The 26,858-nt window shown below is 32.5% G+C and overlaps 1 protein-coding gene across 1 annotated transcript in view; it reads right to left on the reverse strand.

The window, feature by feature from the left end:
- The window catches only part of AP3B1 (adaptor related protein complex 3 subunit beta 1), a 215,688-nt gene that overhangs the window by 57,625 nt on the left and 131,205 nt on the right, over positions 1-26,858 (reverse strand). Inside the window, exons 19-23 of the mRNA XM_015590336.1 lie at positions 25,895-26,003; positions 23,149-23,305; positions 19,891-20,032; positions 11,874-11,946; positions 4,538-4,644 (exon numbers count right to left, since the gene is read on the reverse strand). Coding sequence (XP_015445822.1) covers positions 4,538-4,644; positions 11,874-11,946; positions 19,891-20,032; positions 23,149-23,305; positions 25,895-26,003 — 588 coding nt within the window. The remainder of the gene's footprint in view (positions 1-4,537; positions 4,645-11,873; positions 11,947-19,890; positions 20,033-23,148; positions 23,306-25,894; positions 26,004-26,858) is intronic.

The following is a 26,858-nucleotide window of genomic DNA, read 5'->3' on the forward strand; positions in this document are numbered from 1 at the left end:
AATGTACAATTTTACAAAATTGAGATAATAAATGTAATATTTGTATTATTTTTATCACTTTACGTCTTATAAAATTTTCTCATCTCATTAAATTATTTAATAAAAATCTTTTACTTTGATTTTGCCGCAGTTTATGCAACCATCATTCTATCACTAGACATTGAGGTTATAGACAATCATACACATAAATCTTTGTATTTCTAATTATTTCCTTAGAAGAAAAATCTAGACATGAGATTACTGGGTCAAAGAGTATACATCTTTTGATGACTGTTTATATAGATGGCCAAATAGCCATCCAGAATGATGTACTAATTTATACTTTCATCAGTGGAGCAGTATATAATTCCTGTTTCATTGCATCCCTCACCAACAATGCACATTGGTTTTTGTAATTTTTGACAATGTCACGGAGAAAATGATTCTTTAAATTTGTATTTATTCATTACTACTACTGAACGTTTTTTTCATGTATCTATTATCTATATTTCCTTTTAACAGTAATGTTTTTATTTTTTTGTCCATTTAAAAATGTTTTATTGAAGCGTAATATACATACAGAAAAATAAACATATCTTAAGTGCAAAGCTCAATTTTTTTTTTCATAGACTGAATGTACTAGCATCTAGATGAAGAAACAGAACACTATCAGCACCCCAGAAGCTCCTCTTGCGTTTCCTTCCAATCGCTAATTTTTCTAAGGGTAATTATTCTTCTGACATCTAATACCGTAAGTTAATTTTGCCTGTTTTTATATTTCTGCCCATTTTTTATAGTAATAATTTTATTTTTTAAAAAAAGTTAATTAGTATTTATCATAAAACACTTAAACATGACAGAAAAGTAAAAAACAAAAGCAACAAATTATCTAGAAATGATATCGCTTAAAATAACTGCTGTTAACAATGGTTAACATCTCTATAAGCTCGGATGGATAGACAGATATACAGAGAAAACAGACAAGTTATCCTATTGAATGGGATGATAATCTTACATTAATTGAAGAAAAAGAAATAAAACTAAAACAAAAAACAAACCTCTAAAACTTCAGATAATCATTCGTTGAGTATATACAAACTGTTAAGAGATTTAAATCTCATTAAAAACAAAAGCAAAAGATGTTTCAATTTTGTGTATTACTGATTCCTTTCCTATTAACGAAAAATGAAACATTAATGTGAATCCCCTTATCCTTTCTTCTCCCTACCTACTAGATTTGGTTTCTTATATTATTTTTATTTATCATTTATACTTAATTCCAATTACTTTGAATCATCCTTTAACTGGTTTCAATAATGAGCAATGTTATCACCCCCTTTTCATCTTTAAAGATGAACTTACAATTATTTTTATCTTTGAGAATATCTATGTTTAGCCTTTATAAAGATAACAATTTCCTTGGCTCACAATTTCTTTCCTTTACAAATGATGATAAATGTAATGATAATGTATTAATGAAAAATAATAAGAGGAAGTACTTAGTGCTTAATATGTATCAGGTACTTTATAAGCATTTCATATATGTTAAAGAATTTAATACAAGCAGCAACTCTATGAGATAGGTAACAGAATTATGTTTATTTTACAGATGAAAACTTCTGAGACACCAAGAGGTAAGTTGACTTGCCCAAGATCACTCATTTGGTAAAGTGGCAGAGCTCTGATTTGAACTCAGTCAGTCTGGCTCAGGAGTCTGTGCTTTTAACTGCTACATTATACTGCTTTAAATGTTTGCAGTTGACACATGACTGGGAAAAGGGACATTAAAGGATGTTCCCAGCTTTAAGGGGCAAGGCCAGGGATGACACATGCCCTGCAATGAAAAGGGCAGATTCACATAATAAAGATTATACCACATTCCTCACAAGTTTTGATTGTCTTGTTGGACATTCATGAGATGAAAACTTGTTTAAAATTGCCTAATTCTAGAACTCTTTACATATAAGTACAAAGGAATTTTTTTTTTTGCAAGGTTTTAATATACTCAGTTTTCCAGAAATGTGACACTCAGAACTGTGCAATGTTTTGGAAATTGATGTTACTGATGGCAACATTAAAATCCACCTATATCAGTCTGCATTTATAGCTGCCACATTCATGATGGTTTTACATACGAGTACCAACATCATTCAAATTCTTCATTACATTTCTAGTGTAGTCACGGTCAAGAATTTATATATCAATGTAACTATTACTTATTATAAATTACTTTTATTTCTTCTTTCTACAAAATCAGGGCAACATGTTGATTTTAAAATTATGGATGTCCTCTTATCTATGAATTGCATTTCAGGATCCAAAAGTCTCCTATATGTGTTGAGGTCCCAAACCATTATATGAGTGTTATAATTTTTAAGGGTTTTTCTTTAATTTTTCCTCTGATGTCTTTAGTCCAACCACGTCTTTCTAAATTCATACATATAATGAGAAAACTTAGTTTGGTGGGCTCACTTTCCTAAATATTGTTTTGAGGGCTGGAGGTAAGATTAAGAGCAATGCCATTCTGCACCAGAACACTCGGTTTATTTGTACAGGTTCACCTTTTCAAAGTGCTACCTTTTTCTTTGTTTCAAGTTCTACTCCTTTCCTTGATTGTTGCTGGTGGATTTCTGGTTGCCATTCTTATTGCTACTATTTGTTTGATCAGTTTAACTTTTGGGGATGAGTGTTGTGATCCTGTTCCATTCGGCCACATTGTCGGGCAGTCCTTTTTTGCTCACTCTTTGGACGAATCAGTCCTTTTTTGCTCACTCTTTGGATGGAGTGCTTCTCTTTTCCTTTGAAGAGACCATCCCAATAAATATTTGCCTTTGTATAAAAAGGTTAGTCCTTCAATTACTTTGTGATGAATAAAAATTTACTACAAGCTTTTCTAATCTCAACTGCATTCTTCTTAGAGCTAATAAAGTATGAGCGTCTACTCAAGGTCCATTATCACATATCATAGCACTTTCAAAAATATTAGTTAATATTTATTGATTGATGACCATGTGCCACTCACTGTTCTAAGAGCCTTACATTTATCATCCCATTAATCACGCAACAATCCTGTGAGGTAGATACTATCTTCTTGGGAATCTGAGGTGCAGAAAAGTTACTTACCAATTTGCCCAGGGTCACACAGCTAGTAAGTGGCAAAGTAGGGATTTGCACCTCGGTGACCCGATCTCAGAGCTCAAGTTACTTATCCACTACCTTACTGACTCCCAAGTTTTTAGGGGCTTCCATCCCCTCAAGGATCAACTGTTTCACTATAGATTTTTTTGATTACCACTTTCTCTTTATGGCCTACCACGAATGCTCAATAAATATTTATTACTTAAATAGATGAAAGACTTAAGTGCTTATTTTCACGGCTTTCCCCCATCTCTTTTAATGTGCCTTCCCTTTTAGTGATAAGAAGGGCAAACTAAAATCCCAAGACTGTTTTTACTCATTTCTGAATAGTTAACAGATAACTGTATTCTACAACTTAAAACATTATAAATGTAATAGTTTTCACCTATACTTTCTAAGTGAGCTGACCAAAGCTGAACAGAAATGCATGAAGCTCTTTTGAGCATTTCATTGCATGGCCTTGATATCACATTTGTTTTGAAGGGAGTAATTTGGGGTAATAATCTACAAGAACTAAGTATTCCTCTTTCCCACTTCTGGCAGAAGCAGCTCTATGCTCCCCGGCAATTCAGAGCACCAATTATGTGCCCCGCAGCGCACCGTCATCCCTGGAAACCAAGGACACACCAAATCTATTCCAGCTACCTGAGCTCCCATCAGAATTTACTATTCTATCTCTTAGTTTGTCAGATTTCTGACACAAATTAACAGGAGGTCAAGCATATCAACAAATTATACATCTAAGGCAGTATGCTTGATTTAGAGTGGAAGGTCAGTGGATATAATATACAAACATAGAAAAAGTTATTGCAGTTTCAGACACTATGACAGGCTGATGGTTTTGGCATTATTCTGAGATAGGCAAGCCTCTTGCCTCCCATCAAGTCACACCCCATAAGTAAAATTAAAGAATTTTTTTTAGAGACAACAAGGCATGTAAATAAATGTAGGAAGATAACATAAAGATAAATATAATCTTGAATTTTAAAATGAAACAGGTATTTTTAGCAGTTTATGGTAAAAAAAACAAAAAAAAACAAAAAAACCAACCCAGCATGGTGAAAACAGAATGATTATGAGAATGAAAGTCTGTTAATGTAGACAATAATTCTTTATGGCAGAATTTATTCATATAAACTAACTCAAGGTGGCAAAAAACCCATATATATTTCAGATGTATAACAGTACTAGAGAAAAATGTACACATGATAACAAAGCAGAAGTAAATTGAGATGATAATGGTTTGGGTACAGTGAGTTAAAAAAAATATTTACAAAATTTAAAGGTCAGATATGAAGTGAACTTGTTAGAGGAAGAACTGTTCAAGACTAAGAATCTACTTCAATTCTTCGTGTTTTAATAAAAATGATACAATGGCATCATTTGAAAACCGAGCTGATGTATTTTGAAAATTACTCACACTAATGACTGATGAAGAAGTTGACAAGTTTAAACCTTCAAGATCAGCTATCAAGCTTGGAGAAAAAGCTGGCATGGGAAGTGCCACTGGAGTGGATACGGGGTTAACTGCAAGAAAAGGCCCAAATTAGCAAACATACATGAAAATCTAATTTACATTATTAAAAGCAACATTTTTAGTTTATTAGTAAATGTAATTAAATTACTTTGATTAATAAATCTATCTCAATTCTATTTAACATCTTGTTTTAGTCAAGTTATTATCAAGTCATGGCAGCTATTAGTCTTAGCTTTCAAAACATAATGGCAAATCCTATAACAAAATAAGAACATAAGTACCTTGAGTAAAATTTTTGAAAATTTTTATCACATAACTTTATCACTAGCATTTATTACCCAGCAACTTAACTAAAAAGAAAAGCTAAAGAAACTTTTTTTTCAGACTAATATAAAGAATAACAATAGCTTTCAAGAGAGTTCTCCAGTTGAGTTAGAAGTTTTAAAAGGATATTTAAATCCTCGTTCTATTTTATTCTCCACCATAATAATTATAGGGTCACAGGCTACCTAATTCCCTTCTAATTATACTCTGTCAGCAAAAGTGACGTGCTAGATTAAAATGTTTATTCTAAAATTCCTATGTACTAGAGATCAGATATCTAAAAATTTGAAAATCTTCTAAAAATGCAAATCTGATCATGTTACTCCCCTGCTTTAGACTCTAAAAAGGCTCACAATGGCCTACACAATAAAAGTCCAACTCCTCCATAATCTAGCTCAGCATCGTCCAATAGAACTTCCTTTGATGATGAAAATGTTCTATAGCTGTGCTGTCCAATGTGGTGGCTACTAGCAAATACACCTAATGTGCTCTTGAAATGTGGCTAGTATGACTAAAGAACTGCATTTTTGTTTTAAATCAATTTAAATTTAAGTAGCTATGTGGGGCTGGTGGCCACCATATTGGGCAATACAGGTCTAGCTTAGCTACAATTTCATCAGCCACTATGTTCTAGCTCTACCAATCAATAGTTCCCAAGATCTTGTTTTATGTCTTTGAGCCTTTTATATTCTATTCCTTTTGCCCAGAAGGTACTTTTTTGCCTCACTCACCTTGCGACTGCTACTGTTAAGACAGTACTTAGAGGAAAAGCATAACCTAGCCTATATGTACATTCTCTGTTCCACAGATACACTTTAGACACACTTCTAAAACCATACTTCTTTCATAATATAAATGTCTTTACATGTTTTTATCTCCAGTAGTCTGTGTGAGCAGACTTTTTTTGTGCTTAGTAATTGTGCAACTGAAATAAATTAAAATGTGGAAAAAGTTTTAGCTTCCAACAAATTCTCACTCCACTTAACACTATAGAGGAAATGATATTTACTTAATTTGACATCACTTTTCAAAGCATCTTTTCTCATTTTAGTCTCATAATATCCTGCAAATTAGGCAGAACAAATATTAATTCATAAAGTTAGCAATAAATATTTCTTGAACAGGAGAGCAAAGGAAAGACAAGTTTAAGATGCTTGTCTTCAAGCAACTTAAAACCTAACTGAGAAAAAAGATACACATGCTTAAAGAAAAAAAAAGTAACAATATAGTCCATAAATAATATTGCCAAAAGGAAAAACTTTTCAAAGGAAATCTTAAATAAAATCTCAACATATACAATAGAAAAAGCAGAGCAGAGACTGGGTGAAGGAGGGAATGGAGACCCAGGTTTCTCGCCCGCACTCCTTTAGTGTGCCTGAAGCATTGCCACAAATCCCCAGGCTTCCTCAGACCTATGTTGAAAACCACTGTACAGTCCCAAGTGCCATAGGGACTTGGAAAAAAAAAAAAAGGATCAATGGGGACAGATTGCTAAGAGAAGGTTTCATGAGTAGGAGGGAATGAAGTCCAGTTTTTAAGTAAAGGTAGGATCTGAGGAAGAGAAAAGGAAGAAATTGGTTAATTACTGAATAAGAAAATGTTGTAAACAAAGACAGAGGTAGGAAATTAGATAGCTAAGGGGGTTAGATTTATCCTATAAACTAAAGGGGCTGTTAAAAATCTACCAAAAAGAGGAATGATATGATATATGGTACTGCAGGGTAATTAATCAGATGGTAGTATAAGAGGCAGACTGAAGAAGGAGTGGCCAGGTTGGCAGTTAGGAAGAATTTATAATAGTTTAGGCATGATGTGAAAAGAACTGAAGTAAGATAATGGCAATGAAAAGGCAGAAAGGGCATTTATTTTAAAGACATTGTAAACTGAGGCACGGGGATATTAAGGCTTGCCAAGGTCATAAAACGAATGAATGGTAGAACCACTGGAGGACTAGAAATGGTTTCTAACTTGGATCAAAATATGTTGCCTTTCCAAGCAACAGGTAACTTTTAAGGTGGGTTCTAAATGTATGTTTGTTCATTTGTTCATCTATCCATCTATCGAAAATATTAGATGCTCAAGTAAGGAATAAAAATGAGTAAAAATACAAAATCCAGCATTGGTGAGGGTATAATGAACCTGGTACTTTCATACTAATACTGTGTAAGTTGGAATAAGCTTTGTGGAAGGCAATTGCACACAATAGAATTCTTCAAAGCCTTTGTCCCAGCAATTCTACTCCTGGGAATTTATGTTAAGGAAACAGTCATGGAGATAATGCAATAATAAACTTATGATGATGTGTATTGCTTCACTGATTATGATAGTAAAAAAAAAAAAGAAACAAGTAAAATTTCAACAATAGTAAACCTGTTAAATAGAATTTATTACAACAATATAAAGGATAACCATGCAGTCATTAACAATAAAGTTGTTAAATAATATTCATGGCATGGAAAGGAATATATATGATAAAAAGAGAAAGAAGCATATGATAAAACAGTATCTCAGTATGATACAATTTGGAGGAGAGGGGATTTGCATATGAAAAGAATCTGAACTGATATATCAGAATGTAAACCCAGGGTATATGAATTACAGACCGATTTTATTTTTTTAAAAAAACTTTCTACACAACACTTTTTTTCTTTATTAAAGTACATTTTAAAAAGTAATTATATAATTACTCTTCTAATCAAAGTTTCACTTTAAAATCTAAGAATAAGTAACTTTTAATATGTAATAATTTAATATGAAGTTATTTAACTTGTTAAATGTAATTTGCTGCTGCTAGATTTTCATTATCATCGCCATCACAGCTAACCCTTATATAATACTTATCATGTACCAAGCATAGTTTTAAATACTTTTACATTTATCGACTCATTTAATCCTCTTAATACTTCTAAAAAGTATTACTATTATTCTAATTTTATAGATAAAGCATGGAGAGATTAAGTTACTTGCCCAAGGTTGCACAGCTAGTAAGTAATACAACTGGGATTCAAAGTCAGATAGTCTAGCTCCATTGTCCTCTTAGCTACTCCACTCTATTGCCTTTACTACAATTTGCTCAACAATGTATCACATATCATAAGGCTTATCTGAAGCATGGTTACTGTTGGTCGATAAAAATTTTAAAAAGACTTTACAGTTAGCTGTACTAACAGTGTAATTATATAGGTTTACATTTCCTACAAAAGAACACCAGAATATGACAGCTGCTTTCTGATGGCTCTATTGAGATGACATGGTATGGGGAACTAAAACATAATTTAATTTCCTGAAACGTAAAATATGCCTGAAAAAAAGAAAGCATGTTGTTACTTCTAAGCCTAATCTATCGTTAGGCCATATATTATGTTAGCATAAATATTTTCTAATGTATTATCAACTGATATCATGAAATAGTCATATAATTTCATAATCTAAAGGAACTGTAGAAATTTTCAGGCATTCTTCTTTTTTCATTTTACAAATGAATAAAATGAGACACAAATTAACTGATTTAAGGGCATGCCAGGACTAATACCCGTGCTTCTGATAATATCCCCTTAACAGATGCAATAAGGAAGTATCAAGCTAGTTATTCAAAACCACTGGACTGTTTTTAGTAGAGTCAGTCTATTGCTAGGGTTGCTAACTATGCTACTTCCATAGAGAAACAATGATTATTTCAGGTAGTAGCAAGTTCTTTCACTCCTCCTTTACTCTCCTTATTTTCTTCTCTTGCCTTCGACAGCTTGACTAATTCTTATTTCTATTCAGTTTAAGCTTTACATCTGGGTACTGCTAAGTGTGTTAAGTACCCCAATACCGGATGGCATTCTGTGCATATCTCTTTCTCATTTCATTTATAATGGGGCAGTCTAATTGCCAATTTATGTGGTTCTGCCATTACATTCTAAGAATTCCTTGGGTAGGAACAATTTTGTATCCATTTAGAATCTCCACAATGTAGTAGATTACTCAGATTGTAGCAAGTGTTCAATGAAGGTTTTCTGAATGAAGACATAGACAAATTCAGTACTTGTAGTTTTCCTGGTATGCATTGGGTACTGAACAAATAACCTCTGTGGATTATGATGTGCCTCTTAAATAAAAAATAAGAAATGTGCCTGTCCCACCTTTAAAATTAATCTAATTACCACAGCTGGGAACTCAAGCCACTGGAGAGTGACTTTTTAAGTTTCTGATCAACAAACTCCTTGCCATGGAGAATGGAGAACCACTGTAGGCTAATAAGCAGCAAATAATGAAGTCAGTATTTTAAGAGCCATTATCACATTTTTCTCTTCTAACATTCCACTTGTCTGTATCTGTAAGCTCACATCATACTGCTACCATAAAGACTTTGTAGTTGCTTGTTTTTTGTCTACCCCTCTCCTTTTTTTTTTTTTTTTAACTACACTTTGCACCTCTACTGTATCTCTTATACAAAGTGTTACTTGTTCAGGTATCTGGGTCCCTAACTAGATTTTAGTTTCTTGAAGAGAGTTAACTAAATTCTATTTACTTGTTCTAGCACCTAGCAAAGAACCTTACACTTAGCAGACAAACCACAAATATGGGCTGAATTGATTTGTTAAAAAGAGAGTTGAGTGTCATTTCTTAAAAGATTTTTTTAAGAAAGAGATTTTGGGTATCAAAAGCAAAAAAGAAATATATATTATGTTAAGATAAATGTAAGTAAGTTGAGGTGAAATTTCCCTTAAAATAAAAAAAAAACTTACATTTAAATTCTTAAAATTTAATATTTAAGAAAAAACATTGTTTCTACATATAAAAAGTACTTTAAGAAAATTAAACAATAAAAATTATATGATTTTACAGGTTTCTCTTTTTATTTTAGCTGCGAGTAAGTCCAGAGTCAAATATAAAGAGAAAATGTAATTAGTGCACTTTAGTACCGTGAAACATTTGCTCCTAATTCCTTTTTAAATGTGCTTGATTGTTAATGTAAATTGTAAAAGTTACATATGTATGTAAAACATTTATTGTCATAGAAAGATATAAAATATAAAAGTTTTTTCCTCTCCTTGTTTCTCATTTAGCACTATATCCCAAAGAGGCTGGAGTTAACACTGTTAATTATTTCTTCTGTAGCTTTCCAGAAATATATGATGTACGATCATGTTTGTGTGCAGGATATAGCTCCTCTTTCATTCCTTTTTTAAAAAAAACAAGTGGAATCATGTTCTATCTACATGTATCTTTTTAAAAGATTACAATATTTTAGACACATAATAACATAATTAGCACATAAAGATTTGCCCCATTTTTCTTAATGGTTATATCATCCTACTGGTAGATGTTTGTTTGTTTTCAGGATTTTGCTATAATAAATAATGCTGCGATGAAATTTCTATACATAACCTTGCATATTTTATTAATTCAACAAATATTTACTGGGTGCCCACTACATACCAGGTGTGTCCTATGCACTAGGAATAGCAGTGAGCAAGATAGACAAGAATCCTATTCTCGTGCAATCTGTATCCTAATTGGGTGAGACACAATAAACAAGTAATAACAATATTTAAGATAATTTTTGATAGTGAAAAATGTCATGAAAACGGTAAAGAATGATTAGTGATGGTGTGTATGAGAAGGTGACTTTTGAGCTGGGATTTGGAAGATAACAAGCAGCTTGCCATTAGATCTGCAAGAAATGTTCTTAGCAGGGGGAACAGCAGAACAAAGGCTGTGGGCAGGAATAAGCCTGGTGTATTTCAGAAATGCAAAGGAGCAGAGCAGATAAGAGGTAGCAGGAGTCAGATCACCTAAGGTATGAGCAACCTAGGAATACGGACTTTAAGTGTAAAAATGAGCCCTTATATTAAAGGGTCTAAACAAAGATGGAATAAGATCTGATTTTGCTAGTTTACCTGTAGGATAAATTCCAGAAAAGAATGGCTAGGTCAAAAGGTTTGTGCAATTTAAGTTTTGATAGATATTGCTAAAATAACTCAAAAAAGCTGCACCTACTTATATATCCCTATCAAAAACATATGTAGAATACCTGTTTCTCCAAACCTTAGCAATAATGGATGTTACTTTAAAATCTTTGTTCATAGGTGAAAAACTATTCAATTGTGGCTCCAAATTTATTTTAATTTCTCTATATTAAGTATTTCTCCATATTATGCATTTTAATTTTTCTATATTAAGAATTTTCCATGACTACTGAAGACAGGCCAGGTAAATAATATAAACAGGACAGCTCTATGTTCTGTTTATAAGGTAAGAAAATCTAAAAACATATCTCACCTCTAGCATGGAAAAACTATACTGAAAAGTGATAGTAGTTTAATATTCATGAAATCTTTCTTGTTGTTACTCTTTTTCTAGTGCAAAAACTACCTATTAACAAAGTTAATTCCATTGTCTCAAAATGCAGGAGGATTTAGGGGAGATGATGAATATACATCTTTGCACACTTGGGTGAGTATATTTGTTCTAAGTTCTTAGAAGTGGCTTTGCTGAGACAAAGATTTTTTGCAGTTAAAATATTAATAGGTATAGCTACGCTGTCCTCCAAAAGCTTTGTACCCATTTCTGTTCCCACCAAAAGGGTGACAAGTAGAAGACAGCAGTGTCTTTTACATTTTTCAATTATCTCAATCCCCATAACCAAAATTTAACAATGTACAAGTTGTGAGATATGAGTAATTATTTATTAAAACAAGTATAAACTACTAAAGCAAAAGGTCTTAAAACAAATTTGGTGTACTTTTATTTGACTAATTACATTTATTCGGGTGATACAAAACTGATATGCTAAAAAGAAGAAAGAAAAAGATACTAAGAACTATTTCTAAAATTTTCTTGCCTTATTCATCTATAAATCTTTTATAATAGATGTTAATATGCTTTGAGACACAGCAAAAGGTACTATAAAAATAAAAAAATACTGCTACTAAACAGAAGAAAAAATTTAAATTTCAATACTTACAATCATCTAGATCTAAAAGTGAAACATCTTTGGTAACAGGCTTTCTATCTTGCTTCGTTTTTTTTTCTTTCTCCTATAAAATAAGAAACATTTTATTTATTGCATGTTCTATTTAGGAAATCTATGAAGTAGTCCTAAACGTTTCAAAAAAACATTTTTCCTCTGCTTAGTTTTCCAAGGAGGGGGGAAATCAAACTAAACTTCTTTATGGTTATACAAAATGGCTTTTTGAATCAAAATTTTTATTTCAGTTAGCATACAATATTTCCTTTCCACCACACAAACTGTTAATGATTTAAAAATATTTTGTGTTTAATGATTATCAAGGATCTTCAGAAGAAAATTAAAGGGAAATAATTATTTTATAATCTGACAATTTTTTGCTAACATAAAAAATGCAATGTGGCTCTTTGGTAGAAAGTGTACATTCTTAAAAATGATTTTCAAACAAGTCGATTTAAGAAAAAGAATCACTCAAAAAACATATGCTTAGTTCTGAGATTATTAATGGTTTGTGACAGATTAGCTTTGCTGAGATGTAGTGTGTGACAGGCATTGTACCATGTACTTTATATTTCTATACTGGGTGTGTCAGACTTCTTTTGCCGAAGGTATTCATTAAAATCTATAGATGACATTTTCAGGCTCCTGCTCTTTAGGGTTGAAAAGGATTCATTTACTTTCTTTACTGTTTTCTTTTGGGGAGAATAAATATTTCAAAACATATTTGTACATAATTAGGGCTTCCTCTTAATAAGCTTCAGATCTGCTTATTCAGTCTACTATATTTTTGAAATGTGGGTAACTATGAACTAGAAAAAAAATGCCCCTAAGTCTGAGATGTTCAAAGTTTGCTTAAAGAGTAAGAAAAAAATGCGTAATCTTTAAAAAAAAAAAAAATGGATAAGGTAACTGCAGCACTGAGTAGCATTATCAACAATTAAAGACCAACAAAGATTAGGGTGTTAAATAGATGTATTCAGGTCAAGGTCACTTATCTTTACAATCTATGCCTTTTTTTTTTTTTTTTACATTAAATCTTCTCAAATTAAAGGTCAAAACTTAACTTTTTGCTTAAATGATTTTGTTCATTCATTCATTAACAGATGTGTATAGAATTTTTAATATACATCAGATTCTATGCTAAGCAATGGAAGTAACACACCCAAGAAAGACATGGTCCCTGCCTTCAGATAACTTACAATCCATCAAAGGAGTTTATAGCTTTTTGTTTATGGGAATTATTACAAATATGTTTTAAGTATTTCTCTAACTACAGAAAGGTATCACTAAAGCAAAAGGTACATTACCATCATTTAAAGCTTACAACCATGTTAGAGCTGCTATTACAGTGCACATACATGAACAAGAGCAATACACTAAATTATAGGTTAGGTAACATTTTTAATGATTCTAAGTTCTGCTTGTTTTCCCCTTATGCCAATACTCAGAAAAAATATTTTCAAGGATCACACAATAATAGTCATTAAAACACTAACTAAAAACATCAGCATTGATTTTCTTCCTCAAAATAATTGTCTCTGCCACTGAAAACTACAAATCATCTAGCTAGGTTTTAATTTTCATTAGTTATTTAAAAACATTTGCCCCTCTCTCCATGCCTCAAGTGAATACCAATTTCTTGGACTGGGGGGCGGGGGGAATAGAAGAAATGTTAGTTTTGAAGCTGAAATATAAAAGTTACAAGTAACAAAAACAGTGAGAAAGAAAATGCCATCTCAACTAGAATATCATTCCTATGAAGAAAGAAAATATAACAAAAAGAGCTCATCACCATGTGACCCATCAAAATGCTACACTGAGCACAACGGGTGTAGCTTCCTATAAGCTACAATGGTGCATGACTGTCTTTATGGAACTGTAACCTTCCCACCTGAAAAATTAGAAACCTATCAAATCAAGATAGAGTTAAAGCTGGAGGCAAGTCTATACTTTATTTTCTACTTCATAGCTAAGAGTTTGTAACAATATCTATTAAATACACATCAGGTCACATACAACAGAGAACAGAGCTGCATGTGAAATTGGTATAAATCCTAAAACAGAAAGAAAAAAGGCTCTAAAAAGGACAGAATTTCATTGACTTTCTGAGAACAGCAAATAACGGGTGACTGAAATACAACATTAGCAACAGATAATGGTCATTTCTACTGAATTGAAAAAGGCTTGCATTCTGAATCAAGGTTTTAAAAAGCTTCATGATGTGTTTGGTACTCCTCTCTTATATTATATTTCATTTTTCATTTTAAAAAATCCATAGTAAGTTCAAAACATTTTCATACTTAAAGGATATACTATAAAAATAAAAATCTGAATTCTAAACAAAGAAGTTAAGAGCCCTATTCCATCAAACATTTCTCCATTTGCAATTCATCTTGGTAATAGAGACAGAACCTGGGTAAATGCATATAGGACTTGAGGCAGGAGATTTTTCTTGCTCAATGCATAATTCATGTGCTCCGCCTGCAAAGTGTGTAAAATGAGAATTTCACACCGCAGCATGAGCCATGGAGCTGCAGAGAAAAGGCAGATGAAATCATATTTTACTGTGTGAATTTTATTTCTTACCCTCCCAATATTTATACAAAACCATCATTGACAAACCAAACACATTGACGGATCACCCACTGTTTCCATTGTGTTAGTACTTGAGAGGAGATCAGGCAGAAACACAGACAATTTGTTTTTGTATATTTTTTAAATAGAGAATTAGGTTTTTAACAGCTGAGTGACTGTATTTATAAGGACAGCAGTAACTGATCTTAAAATCTCACTACAAAAATACCTAGTTATCAATTCATCATCTTCAAATCTCCATTTTGTTTCAATGGTATTCGATTATACACTTCAACACATCAACATTTTCAAAATGAAATACAAAGTCACAGGGTAAAGAAACTGATTTCTATTTAATATATTTCATTTCATATAACAGATAAAAGATCCCGGAAATTTTTAATAAGCTCCAAATACAAACAAAAATATTCAATAATGTAATAATATATCTGTAAAGATTTTTAAATGTATTATGCATGTTCATTTTCATGCTGATTTAAAAAAAAAAAAGGCAAGTAGAAAAAAAGATCTGACATGACAAGCCTCAAATATGCTTCCTAAGAGGAAACCATTGTAAAGAAGTTTGAAATTTAAAACTATAAAATGGGATAAGTGATAAAGTTTGTCAAACCCATATTGTGTGTTTAAATCAACAAAAATTCAAGGCTAATTTTTAGCCTCACAAGGCAAGATATTTGCATGAAATATTTTCAATTAGAATTACCAACCAAGGACAATTTAATGACTCTCTTGCCTTCAAGTCATCTAACAAATTTGATTTAAAAAATCTGAGGCTCGCACTTATACTGTGTTCTAAAACAAAAGTAAATTGAGACTTCTTTTAAGTTAAAAATTAGTCTAAACTGTTAAACAAATCTTTCCTATTAGATAATACATACTTCAATAAGAAAGCTTGCTTAATGGCATTCACTTTTATTTAAAGATCTCAATTGAAGTGAAATGCTATTTCTGTTCTAGAGAACTTAAAATATGAACTAAACTGGGAAAGACATAAATTGAAAGAGGCAAGGCTTTGAATTGTCAGAGTAAAAACCAATATTCTACAATGTTCACAAAAGTTATATTATTGCAACATACATAAATACTTGTAAAAAAAATACAAGTTAAACTTGTTTCCTATATCTCAAATAGGACAGAAAACCAATCAGAAAACAGTCTTTTCACTCTTATCCGTGATCTATCTCAGATCACATGCCAAATTTTCTTTATCCCCAATTATTTGGGGCAAAAGAATTATTTCATTAAAAAGATTAGACTCAAATTAAAATATTTCTCTATTAAACATATTTCAGGAACAAACATAAAAATATGCTTGCCTATTAAACTAATTATAACCAAAGAGAAGATAATTTTCTTTGGTTATTACTGACAATATCTGATCTCAAAAAAAGACATCTCTGAATCAATAATACAATCAAACAAACAAACAAACATGACACCAGAAAGTGTGACTACAGTTTTGTGTCTTATGGATATGCTGGCTGGGTCACGGTACTGAATGACAAATACTTCAGGAATAGTGGTTCTCAGTCTTTGACTATCCCTACACCATCCACATGAGTAATACCCTCTCATCAGTAACATTTTTTTATTCCATACAGTCATTCTTAACTAGGAGAAGCAGAGGGATCACCATCTGATATGGGGACACTTTTCCCTAGCTTGAATTTTCTGTAATAAGAGAATTGGTGTAAAAGGAAGAACAAAGACACAGAAATGAGAAGGCATACAGCATATTAAGAGAGCCACAACCAGTCCATTGGAATTAGAAGACAGGCAACACAAAGAAGGTTAAGACTGGAAAGGTAGATTTGGCCATGCTATCCTGAGGGGTTTCTGAACTCACATGACAATGGTAATGTGAATATTAATCTGGCACCTGTATAGAAGGACCGGAGTTGAGGAGGCATCTGAGAATGACCAACAGCAATGGCCTATGAGTGAGGTAATGAAGAGCTCATCTAGAATGGTGGTGGCAGGAAGAGAAGAAACAGAAATGAGAAATAATACACGGAATCTCTAAGACTTGGCGACTGTGTAAACTTACAGGAAGAGGGAGGATTCCTGGGGCTACAGATCTGGGAGAACAGAAAGAATGCTGGTTCCAATGGTAGAGCATGTCTTCTGGCTATATTAGGAAAACCAGTAGCTCCTGAGAAATCTAAGAATTTGGTGGAAAGAGTTACAGCTATTGTAGAGACTTAGAGATGTTATTATGAAAGAATTCACACAAACGTTTGAGCGGAAGCTATGGGAGTGAATGAGTCTCACAACAAGAAAAATGTAGAGAAAAAAACTAAAAAATTAATTCACATCAATTAATATATTTGAAAAATAATGTGTACTAAGAACTAACTTTGGGGCAATATTCATTCATAGGTGACAGGAGGGCTTAAAAATGAAGCATTCAAAAAGATTGAAAGGTCAAAGTTAGAAGGAAAAGAACACAGAGAGTTTCAAATAGTAGGGGAAGAGTCATAAAAAGTTCAAGAAGGATAACTGCTAAGAGAAGGCCACCAGGTTTGGGGAAAGATTATGGCTGACTTTTCAGAGAGTAATATTTGGAGGAAGTGATAGGAGTGAAAACCAATTTAAAAGGGATTAAAATAATTAAGTAAAGAGGTAGTAGACGGAGAATAGATTATTTTTCCCATCTCTCATGTTCATACACACTTTCTCTATCTCTTCTATTCCTTCCTTCCCTGTCTCTTTAAATACTGGGAAAGACTTGAGTGCTTTGAATGGCAGAGGAAGGATTTGTGGAAAAAAAGACTGAAAGTGCAAAGGAGGCAGATAATTATCAACAAAACAAGGTCAGAAAGAAGCAGGACTTATTTTTGGTTAGTGGACAGGGACAGCTTACTCAGAGCTACATCCAAAGAAAAAGGAGGGTAACAGAGATTGTGTGTTAAGGAGCAGAGAGCGGCAGGAGACGCTCGCAGCAGTTGGCAGCTCAGTCTTCTGCAGCAAGTGGATGAGATCACAGGCTTCAGGTAAAGGGTCATCCCTGAATGTTGACTTATAACTTGAATAATATAAAAATAGTTAGAAAAAATACAGGAGACATATAAGAATTATAAAAAATTTTTGGTTCCTTTGAGCATTAGTATTCTATGATGCTAATATTGTTGGTCTCGCATGGAATTAATGTTCAAGTTAAAAAATGTTAACACTGCTGTTTTATATTTATACCATGCTTTACATTGATCTTGCACATTTGATTTTTTTTTATAATAGCACTTGAAAGAAGTGGAGCATGTATTAACATTTCTACTTTATAGACGAGGAAACTAAAGCATAAAGATATTATCTTCCAACAACCCGTCTCATAGGACCACCATAAAATGAACTGTTTGCAAAGCCATACATGTAAGGTACCTTAAGGTCTAATTTCCATGCTCAATATCCCCAAAACACATTGTCCATTGGTAAGAAATGGAAGAGGAAGAGTAAAAGTATAGATTTAGTTAGGCTGTGTATTTAAGGCATATGAATTTTCAGCACTAACATACTGTCATGCTAAATTAAGGTAAAGCACCTACCATCTGCCTTCATTACTCATAATTTAGAGCAGAAGCCACAATACTTGGTGGAAGGAAGACTTTTCTACAATTATAGAGTTGCCCATTATTAGAAAATTAGTATACTTGTTATTGCATGGTATACTCCGAATCACTCAGAAAGAAATAGAAAGAAAAAAATAGTTATAGTGGCTCCAAGGTAGAGAATACTGCAATTGATAATTAAAACAATCCTATCTGTCTATCATAGACAGGAAAGGCATTCTAATATAAAGAAAATTAGCTACATAAGCAAAACAGAGACATGAAACTATCGATATGAGTAACGCCTGAATTTCTCAAGTCTTGGCTCATTGCGATACTTCAAAACATTATACTGATGTTGTATAGTAAAATATTTTCAATTATTAAAAAATTTAACCTGATTACTGAAAGTCTGTGACAAAGAAGAAACAAATTGAGTCGTTAACCTGGGGTACCTCTGTGACTTTTTGATGGGGTCCTAAAGCCCTGCTTCTAATACTATATAGGCACTAAAGTCCATAATTTTTCGACTTTTCCAAAACTTCATAAGAATAATTTTAATTCTACTCACTTTACAGTCACTGATTTCTTGTTTGGTCATTTTTTAAAATACTGATTTCTTATTCTGGGTTGTACTTACTGTCTGGGGCTCCTTTATTTTAAATAAGCTTTTGTATAATTTAAGTAGAAAATGAGAGGACATCAAACTCACTATGTGATAAGTTTTATATGAGGCCATATTAATAAACCTAAAAATCTCTAAGATTTTATATGATCTTTTGAAACAGAAATTTCAGATTATATACTATATACAGACACAAATTTTAAATATAAATTCAAGTTTAAAATAGGTTTTACTATATTCAAGAATATTTAAAATAAGGTAAGACAAATACTAGCCGATTTTTAAACATGCTTATTTTTCAACAATAAATCTCTGGATAGAGGAGGGCAATTATCTACTTCAATGAATTTATTTTCATCTTTGGCTACTCAGATGGCTTACTAAAGAAATGGATAAGCACAGAATAAATAAATGAAAAAATGGGTTAAAAAGAAAGCAAATTCAATTTAAAAGACAAGATTTGATCATATTTTCTACATATGGAATAATATAGTTTATTTATAAAAACTACTGCATTCGACACCTAGCAGCAACATGATTCATTTATAGGAAGGGAGCAATAAATAATGATCAGAAAGGTATTTATTAGGTCTAAATTTTATATTAATAACTTTGTTTTGCAATTTATACTTTTTTTTTTTTGCTAAGCAGACAAAGTTCTAGGTTAAAAATATATCAAAAAGCATTATCATTCTATTATATAAGTGGTTCTTTGTTTTTAAATACGAGACTACTGCATTTTTGTTAGTTAAGGAATGAATATCCTTTAATTAAGCCTTTAAAATATTCTATTATTTAAAGTACCTAACATTTTTTAAAAGGGTATTAGTTTCAAGTTCTTCTGATGCATGTACATTTACATTCTTTTACTCAATACTATTTCTGTGACTTCCTTTTACTTCGCTTTAGCAAAAGCCTCCTTTGTCATATTCTAGCCGAGAACAACAACGGCCACACTTATAAACACTGAGTTTTCTAATTTTGGCGGCAGAGGAGGAGGTTGAAAAAGGTTTCTAACTTCTCTGCAGGGTTGAGTTATAAGGGAAGCAATTATCTAGAAAAAAATAGTATAAAATCACCAGTGTGGGTGAATGAAGATAGTGTTTATTTTAGTTGTCAGTGATGATGTCAAATTCCTTTCCTAGTCTTGGTTTTCTACAAAACATTAATTTTCAGAGATATTTATTCTTAATTAGGAAAGGCTATAAGAATATTTACTTTCGATTACAACAAATATGTAATCTCTTACCTTAGTGACTTTTCTGGATTCCAATTCATTTTCTGATTCTGATTCAGAATCTGAAGAACTTTCTTCTATTGAACTAGATTCCTCATTGGAAGAATCAGAAGTTTCAGAATTTTCATTTTCCTTCTCCCCATATTCAGAATCACTATGCATAATAATAAAATGTGATGTCAACTTTAAACATTTTATAGAAAGAAGTTTAAGTAGTTAAAAAAAATCAAATGGCAAAGGTTGCCATCTGTCTATTTTGCCTTTACTAAATCTTTACTAAAGAAGAGTATTTCATGGAGAACCATTTCTTTTTAGTATATAAAAAGATGAAAAAAGTGGTTTTAAAAATCCCAGAACATATCGGTGAAATAGGAATAAAGGTTGTATTATCTATAAACAAGTAAGTCAGAACCCATTCAAAACCAATTATATCACATCGCATACCCTCACATGCAAAAGGTCATAAAATAACATTAAATGATACCTTGAGTAGAAAATAATAATGAAATGTTTGATTTATCAGGAATATATATTAGGTGCTAACAGTAGCAGCTTCAAAGATACTTAGGCTGATTTTAAAATGTGGTCTCAAAATACTGTCCTTCATAAGTTTAAGTATTTATACATCAACTTTTGCTAAAATAGACCTGCATTTTATATTTTTCTGTTCAAGAAAAGTACTTACATGTGTTCCCAAATATGATCCTAAAACACATAAGAGAAAATGCTAACTAGTTCAGAAGAGAATGTCTTACTAAAAATGTAAGATAAACAAATATAAAATTTTAAATACCAAATGATCCAACTTAAGTGCTGATCATTCATTTGCTCACTCCCTCATTTAACAAATATCTGATTGCCTACCATGTGCTGGGACTATGTTAGGTAATAAGTAGTTAGTTTTACAACTATTATTAGTAAAATACAGACAAATGATTTCCATGTGCCTCCCTTAGAGAGTTTACTGTCCACTGGAGGACACAGAGAAGTTAGATGGCATTGAAAATTAAATATGGTAAGTAATAAAAGTATAGTGTGTCATGAGACCATTTGGAGGGGCATCCAAATAAACTCAACCAAGACTGGGAATGCTTCCTAAAGGAAGAGACACATAAGTTGAGCAACTGAAATAAGGCAGACAGAAGGGTAGGGAAGCAGTTCTCCAAGGAAATGCATAACATATAAGATAGCCAAAAGGTCTCTCAGGGGAAGAGAGGTTCCTTGTGGTCTCTGCTATTTTCTCAAAACAGAAGGTCTAGCTCTCTTTACTGTGTATGTATTTTTAAGAATCTAGCTTGTGTCAGGCAGAGTTAAAAACTTCATACCAATCATCTAATTTAGACATTCCAACATATTCTTACTGGGTGCATTATTATATTATCCTATAATATTCAGGAAAGTTAAGTAACTTGTTCAAGGACACAGAGCCAGGAGGGGCAGAACTAGAATCTGAATTTGAGCCTGTCTTACTCTAAAGACCATATTTTCCCTATAACACACTACTATCTCCCTTCTAATGAAAATACTTTGGAGTATAAATCTCAAATTTAGTCATAAATAATTATGATTACCAAAGGATGGTTTTGAAGGTACTTAAACCTCCTCAGCTTTAAAAAACTATCATACAGTTATACTGGGAATGGTTAAAAAAAATTCTGAGACAGGCAGAAAAACACATGGGGAGGGAGAGTGGTAAGGCAAGAGAAGAATCAATATTTCCTAGAATTGATTTTTGTGGAGGAAATATGATTTCTGTTTATTAAAAATGGAGTCATGGTAACATCTCAGAGCACATGTAATTATATGTGATGACTAAACAATATGTTGTTTTTACCTCTGGCAAAGAGCAGCCATTTATTATCCCCAATTCAATGGTTAAAACATGTACTTAAAAATACAAGGTTTCAAAAGCGTCTGAGATTCTCTTTGAGGTAATAAACAATTCTTTTAAATTCAAACATGGGTAAAGAGAAAAGTCCATTTCTGAAGGAAAAAATAGTGAACCTAATCTAATTCGTGATTATAAATTTCTATCATACTGACTTTTGCTGTCTGAAAAGATATTTAGTTCACTGAACCAAACTTTCCCTTCCTAGAAATGATACTTTTTATAAACTAGGAAATCATCTAGGTAATCAGCTATTCTGATATTAAGCCAGAAGTATAGAATTTCTTTCAAAGAAAAGGCTATTACGGACCAAGTAACTCCTTTGTTGCAACAAGTGAATAATTCTGAACATATTTAACTTCTAGCTTTTAAGATAGGATTTTAAAGGTAAAGGTGTTATTTTGTTATGCATCACTCCATTTTGATGGGTAATTATTGTTTACCTTACTGCTTAGAGTTTCAGATGTTAATCTAATGAAAAGAATTTACTGGTAACTAGCTTTTTAACTTTGCAATGATGAAAAGCCTGTATTAATTTAACCTACAGATTTCATTTGTTCTGAACAGGAAAAACAATATAAATCACTTTTAAAATCATTAAATCCTGACTTAAATTAATAAAGTCATAATTAGGGCATTATGCTGTGTTTGTTATGGAAGTGGCAGGGCGAGCTGCTTTAATTACTGTCTGTAATAAAAGGAGCAGAGAGCGTACTGCGCCCCAATCAGTGCTGTCAGCCACGACTGAGCTGGGCTGCAAGCTCATCAAGGGAGCGGGCAGCAGGCTCCCAGGGAAAGGGCCATCATGTCTGCAGAGGCCACTTGCTGACAGCAGCGAGGAAAACAGACTCTTACAATCCAAGGTATTAGCCCCAATTACTCAAAATTTTAATGACACTTTAATACATGATAATGTTGTTGATAATGGGAGATCTTAAAAAGCGCTAACACTTAAATATCTTATGACTGTCTTCCTTCACAGCCTTTGACTCTAATATTTGAATCATAATCTTTTTAATGTAACATTATTTAGAAAAATCAATTGTCTTAGTTACATAATGGCAAAGTGTTGCAGGATTTAATTTTAGCCCTCAGCAAAATTGCTACAAAAGGTAATTAAGTGTTTCATACCTACTGCTTGATCATTTAACTCAGTCTTCCAAGGTTATACCAATTTTCAAAATGTAGCCCCAAGATCTGTTAAAGTTCGAAATGAAAACTAAGCATTATAAGTAGTAGAATAATGTGAACTAGTATTTTAAATTAATTTTACAAGACTTAATATCTGGGAAAAAATGCACACACTTATTTTCTAATCCACTCTGTGAATTAAAGGGAAATACAGAATATTTTTAGAAGGAAATTCTGACAAAATAATTTACCCTTTTCCTTTGGTTTTGGAGTTCTTGTCTCTTCTGTTTTCTACCTCTGACTCACTTCCACTCTCACTCTCGCTCTCACTGGAGGAATCTTCGCTGCTCTCATCACTACTGTCTCCTTCCTCATCTTGTTCTCCACTTTCACTTGCAGACTCACTCTCTGAAAAAAACAGAACCAGAAGCTCTTTGATTCATAGCCATTTAATCACACAGGAGGACACAAGTAGCTGTCAATAGTCATCACAAATGAAACTACACTCCAATCATTCAGAGCTCTGGAATCCTACAGCAAGGTGAGTGTGGAAGGACTCCGTAAGACACATAAGGGGCTCTGATAACGAGTAGGGAAAAGCAAAGAAAAGATGAACCAAGTCAACCGAATTTAAGACCCATAAGTATCTAGATACGGCAAAACTTTTTTTGTTAAATGACATAAGGATGGCATAAGGGTGAAAAAATAATTTTTAATTCTTCTATTGATAACAGGAAATTTTATTTAGAGAAGAAGGCAACAACTGAATCTTCTTAAGAACAAATTTTGAGAGGGAATGAGCCATTCAAATCATCTCCAAAAATTTCTAAATTCAAAGGCAATAAGCAAAATTACTAATTAAGAAGTTATTTTAGCTAGCATAGGAGTTTTCAGTAGGTCTAGATATGAAAGTTACATTGAAGAGCTATATATTTCAGTGTTTTATATACAAATTATGGTATACTAGGACTCTTTGCAGTGATGCATACAGTATACTTACATGTATATTAAACATGAAACATAATCTTTTACCATTTGAAATGATTATAGAGTTATAGATTATAGAGGTATAGAGTTGTATCCCAGTTAAGAGGATAAACTGTAGTACCCTTGGGCAGAAACAAAACCTCAGGTTAAAATATTCTAATAGGTAAATAATATCTATTTTATGAGGACTGATTTAAGTATCATACAATAAAAAGCTGGGAATGCCTATATTCTTTTAAAGTAGCTTGTAGTTGTTAAAAGTATGAGTTCTCAAGTTGGAATGTCTGGTTCAAACCCTGGCTCTGTTGCTTACCAATTGTAAGACTAAGCAAGTTATTCAAACTCTCCAGGTCTCAGTTTCCTTCTCTGCAAATGAGGAAAATAATACTAGCTACTTTATAGAGGTGTTGTGAAGATTAAATTATTTGAAACATGTAAAGGTGATTGGATACAACGGTGCCTGCCAATCATGGCAAGGCATTCATATCATCAGCTTTTACAAAGAGCAACATTTATCTTTCTCAAACTTTACGAAGACAAAACTGCTAAATAAGGATATTTTGAACTTGTTGTGATATCGAAGTTGCACACGTGTAGAAATTAACTCAGACAACTACTGGCTTATGCCATAAATTATGAAAAGAAATTATAGCGCCTAAATTAATTACATGGGAGTTCAACATGAATCTGAGTCCAATTCAATCCAAGCATCATTACTTAAATTTTCAAGTTAGTAAAGTCCTTGAGGGAATTTGTTTATTCTAAAAAGACTAGTTCGTTGGGAAAAAAGTTTCATAATTTCTAATGAGAAAGATTATTTTTTCCCTCTAGTAGCTAGAGTGGAACTCCGGCTGCATGACTTACTACTATATGGATTCAGATAAACCCATCAAGTCTTACTGTTAATGGACTATTTCAGATACGTATTGAAAAAGTTAGCCTTTGAACAGGCATAACCTTGTGAATAAATGGTATGAAGACAAATATCTATATGCTACATTCTTAACTATAACAAACAGGTGTTTCTTAATGGCCTACATCTTTCCTGAAATTCCGTATTTTCTAGCATTAACTCTGGATTGAAGTATTTTCTCCATTTTTCAGCTTATTATTTCAGAAGGTAATGTAGCACAGATTAACTTATTAGATACTACAAAGAGTTTGATAGGGGAAACAGAGGAAAACATGAATGAATTACCTAAGAGTAAGGTAATGGATGACCAAGCGAGGGGCCCTGGTTCCCTAAGGAATAAAGGTTTTAGAAGAAAGAGGGGTCATTTGATCTTGAGTCAGATATATCTATTAGGCTAAATTAATAAGAGTGTTAGTAACTTCAATATATTTTTCATTATGCAAATCACTCACAGAATTCTAGTATTTAAGGGAATGAAAAAGCATCTAACTCTACCTCTTCATTTATCAGATATAAAGGTAAGTGCCTTAATCAATTTACACAGCTAAAACTCAGGACTTCTAAATCCTTCCAATTTAGCACTTCGTTGTATATGGTTGCCTTCAATCGTTTCAGCTCTTTGTTTCTTTATAATACACAAGGGACTTATTAATTTTAGCTTTATCTCTATACGGGTTCATGTAGAAATAGAGGAGTATAAAATGGATGAGGAACAGACTGCTCGATGTTTAAAATAAACTTTAATTTTTACAAAGAAAGTTTCTTTTAGAGGCCTGACTAAAAGCTTAGCAAATGTAAAATCACATTTTTCAATACGCTGATAAATATAACAGGCAGGCTGGGTTAGAATTTAGAAAAGCATGAGTTTCTGTTTCAGCTCTATCATTTATTAGCTATGTGTCCAAGAGAGAATGTCAAATAAGAAGGGACTGGAAATTACTTTGAAATAAACAGTGATATATATGTGAAAAGAATTATCGTTAACAGTATAAATTTTATACTATTGAATATTATATACTAGGCCTTATCGTTTTGTTGGAGACATATAGCATGTAAGCTACAGTGAACAAGGTCTTTAAATAAATTATAATGCCTACCACTGTCGCTGCTGCTATCAGAAGAGTCCTCTTCCTCCTCAGATTCAGAATAAAATTTCTTAGCAGGATTCTCTTTCTTTGCTTTTCCTGCAGGAGTCCATTCTTTTGCCTGTTTTTTTAAAAAAATGTAAATATAAATGAATTCTCATTAAGAGACTCAGTCTTCTGGCAAACAATCATTCAGAATACACTGTGACAAAAGTAAGTCTGAGGCCTTAAAAGAAAAGGTAACCGTTATAAAAAAAAAAGTCTTGGCAGTAAGGCTGATTCCGCTTTACTCCTGAAAAGAGGAACACAAACTGTCAGAGCCCGTTATATTTTAACCTTATTTTACATACAATTTTAAACACCTATTTGTTAGTCTAATAAGTCTCAAACTAAAGCAACAGTCTAGAAGAGGTGAGGGCAATTAGAGGTAGACACAGAAATAGCAATAAGAAATTCAAGTTCACAGCTTGATATTCAGGTAAGAAAAAAAAAACATGAAAATATTTAATGTAGGCAACAAATAGCCCTAACCTTCCCAACAGACAAAACCCCGGGGGTAAACCTTGACTTCTCTCTCTCATATCCTAAACATCTAACTCATCAATAAAGTTTTTAGCTTTGTTCCTTTACCACTGTTGGGAAGGTTTCCTAACCTTCCCAACAGACAAAACCCCGGGGGTAAACCTTGACTTCTCTCTCTCATATCCTAAACATCTAACTCATCAATAAAGTTTTTAGCTTTTTTCCTTTACCACCTTGGGCAGAGCCATTTCTCTCTCCTGGATTACTACAACAGTCTCTTAACTGGTTATCTTACTTCTATGTCACCCATAACCCCCTCAGCCCCCACTCCAAGTTTGCTCAACACGACAGCTAGATTCTTTTAAAACCTAAGTCCAATCCAGCCTCTGTTTCGTTTGAAACCCTGCAACAGCTCCCCATTTCAGAAAAAAAGCTGAAGTCCTTACAACAGTCT

Source organism: Pteropus alecto, unplaced genomic scaffold (assembly GCF_000325575.1).
Source record: "Pteropus alecto unplaced genomic scaffold, ASM32557v1 scaffold20, whole genome shotgun sequence".
Lineage (NCBI taxonomy): Eukaryota > Metazoa > Chordata > Mammalia > Chiroptera > Pteropodidae > Pteropus > Pteropus alecto.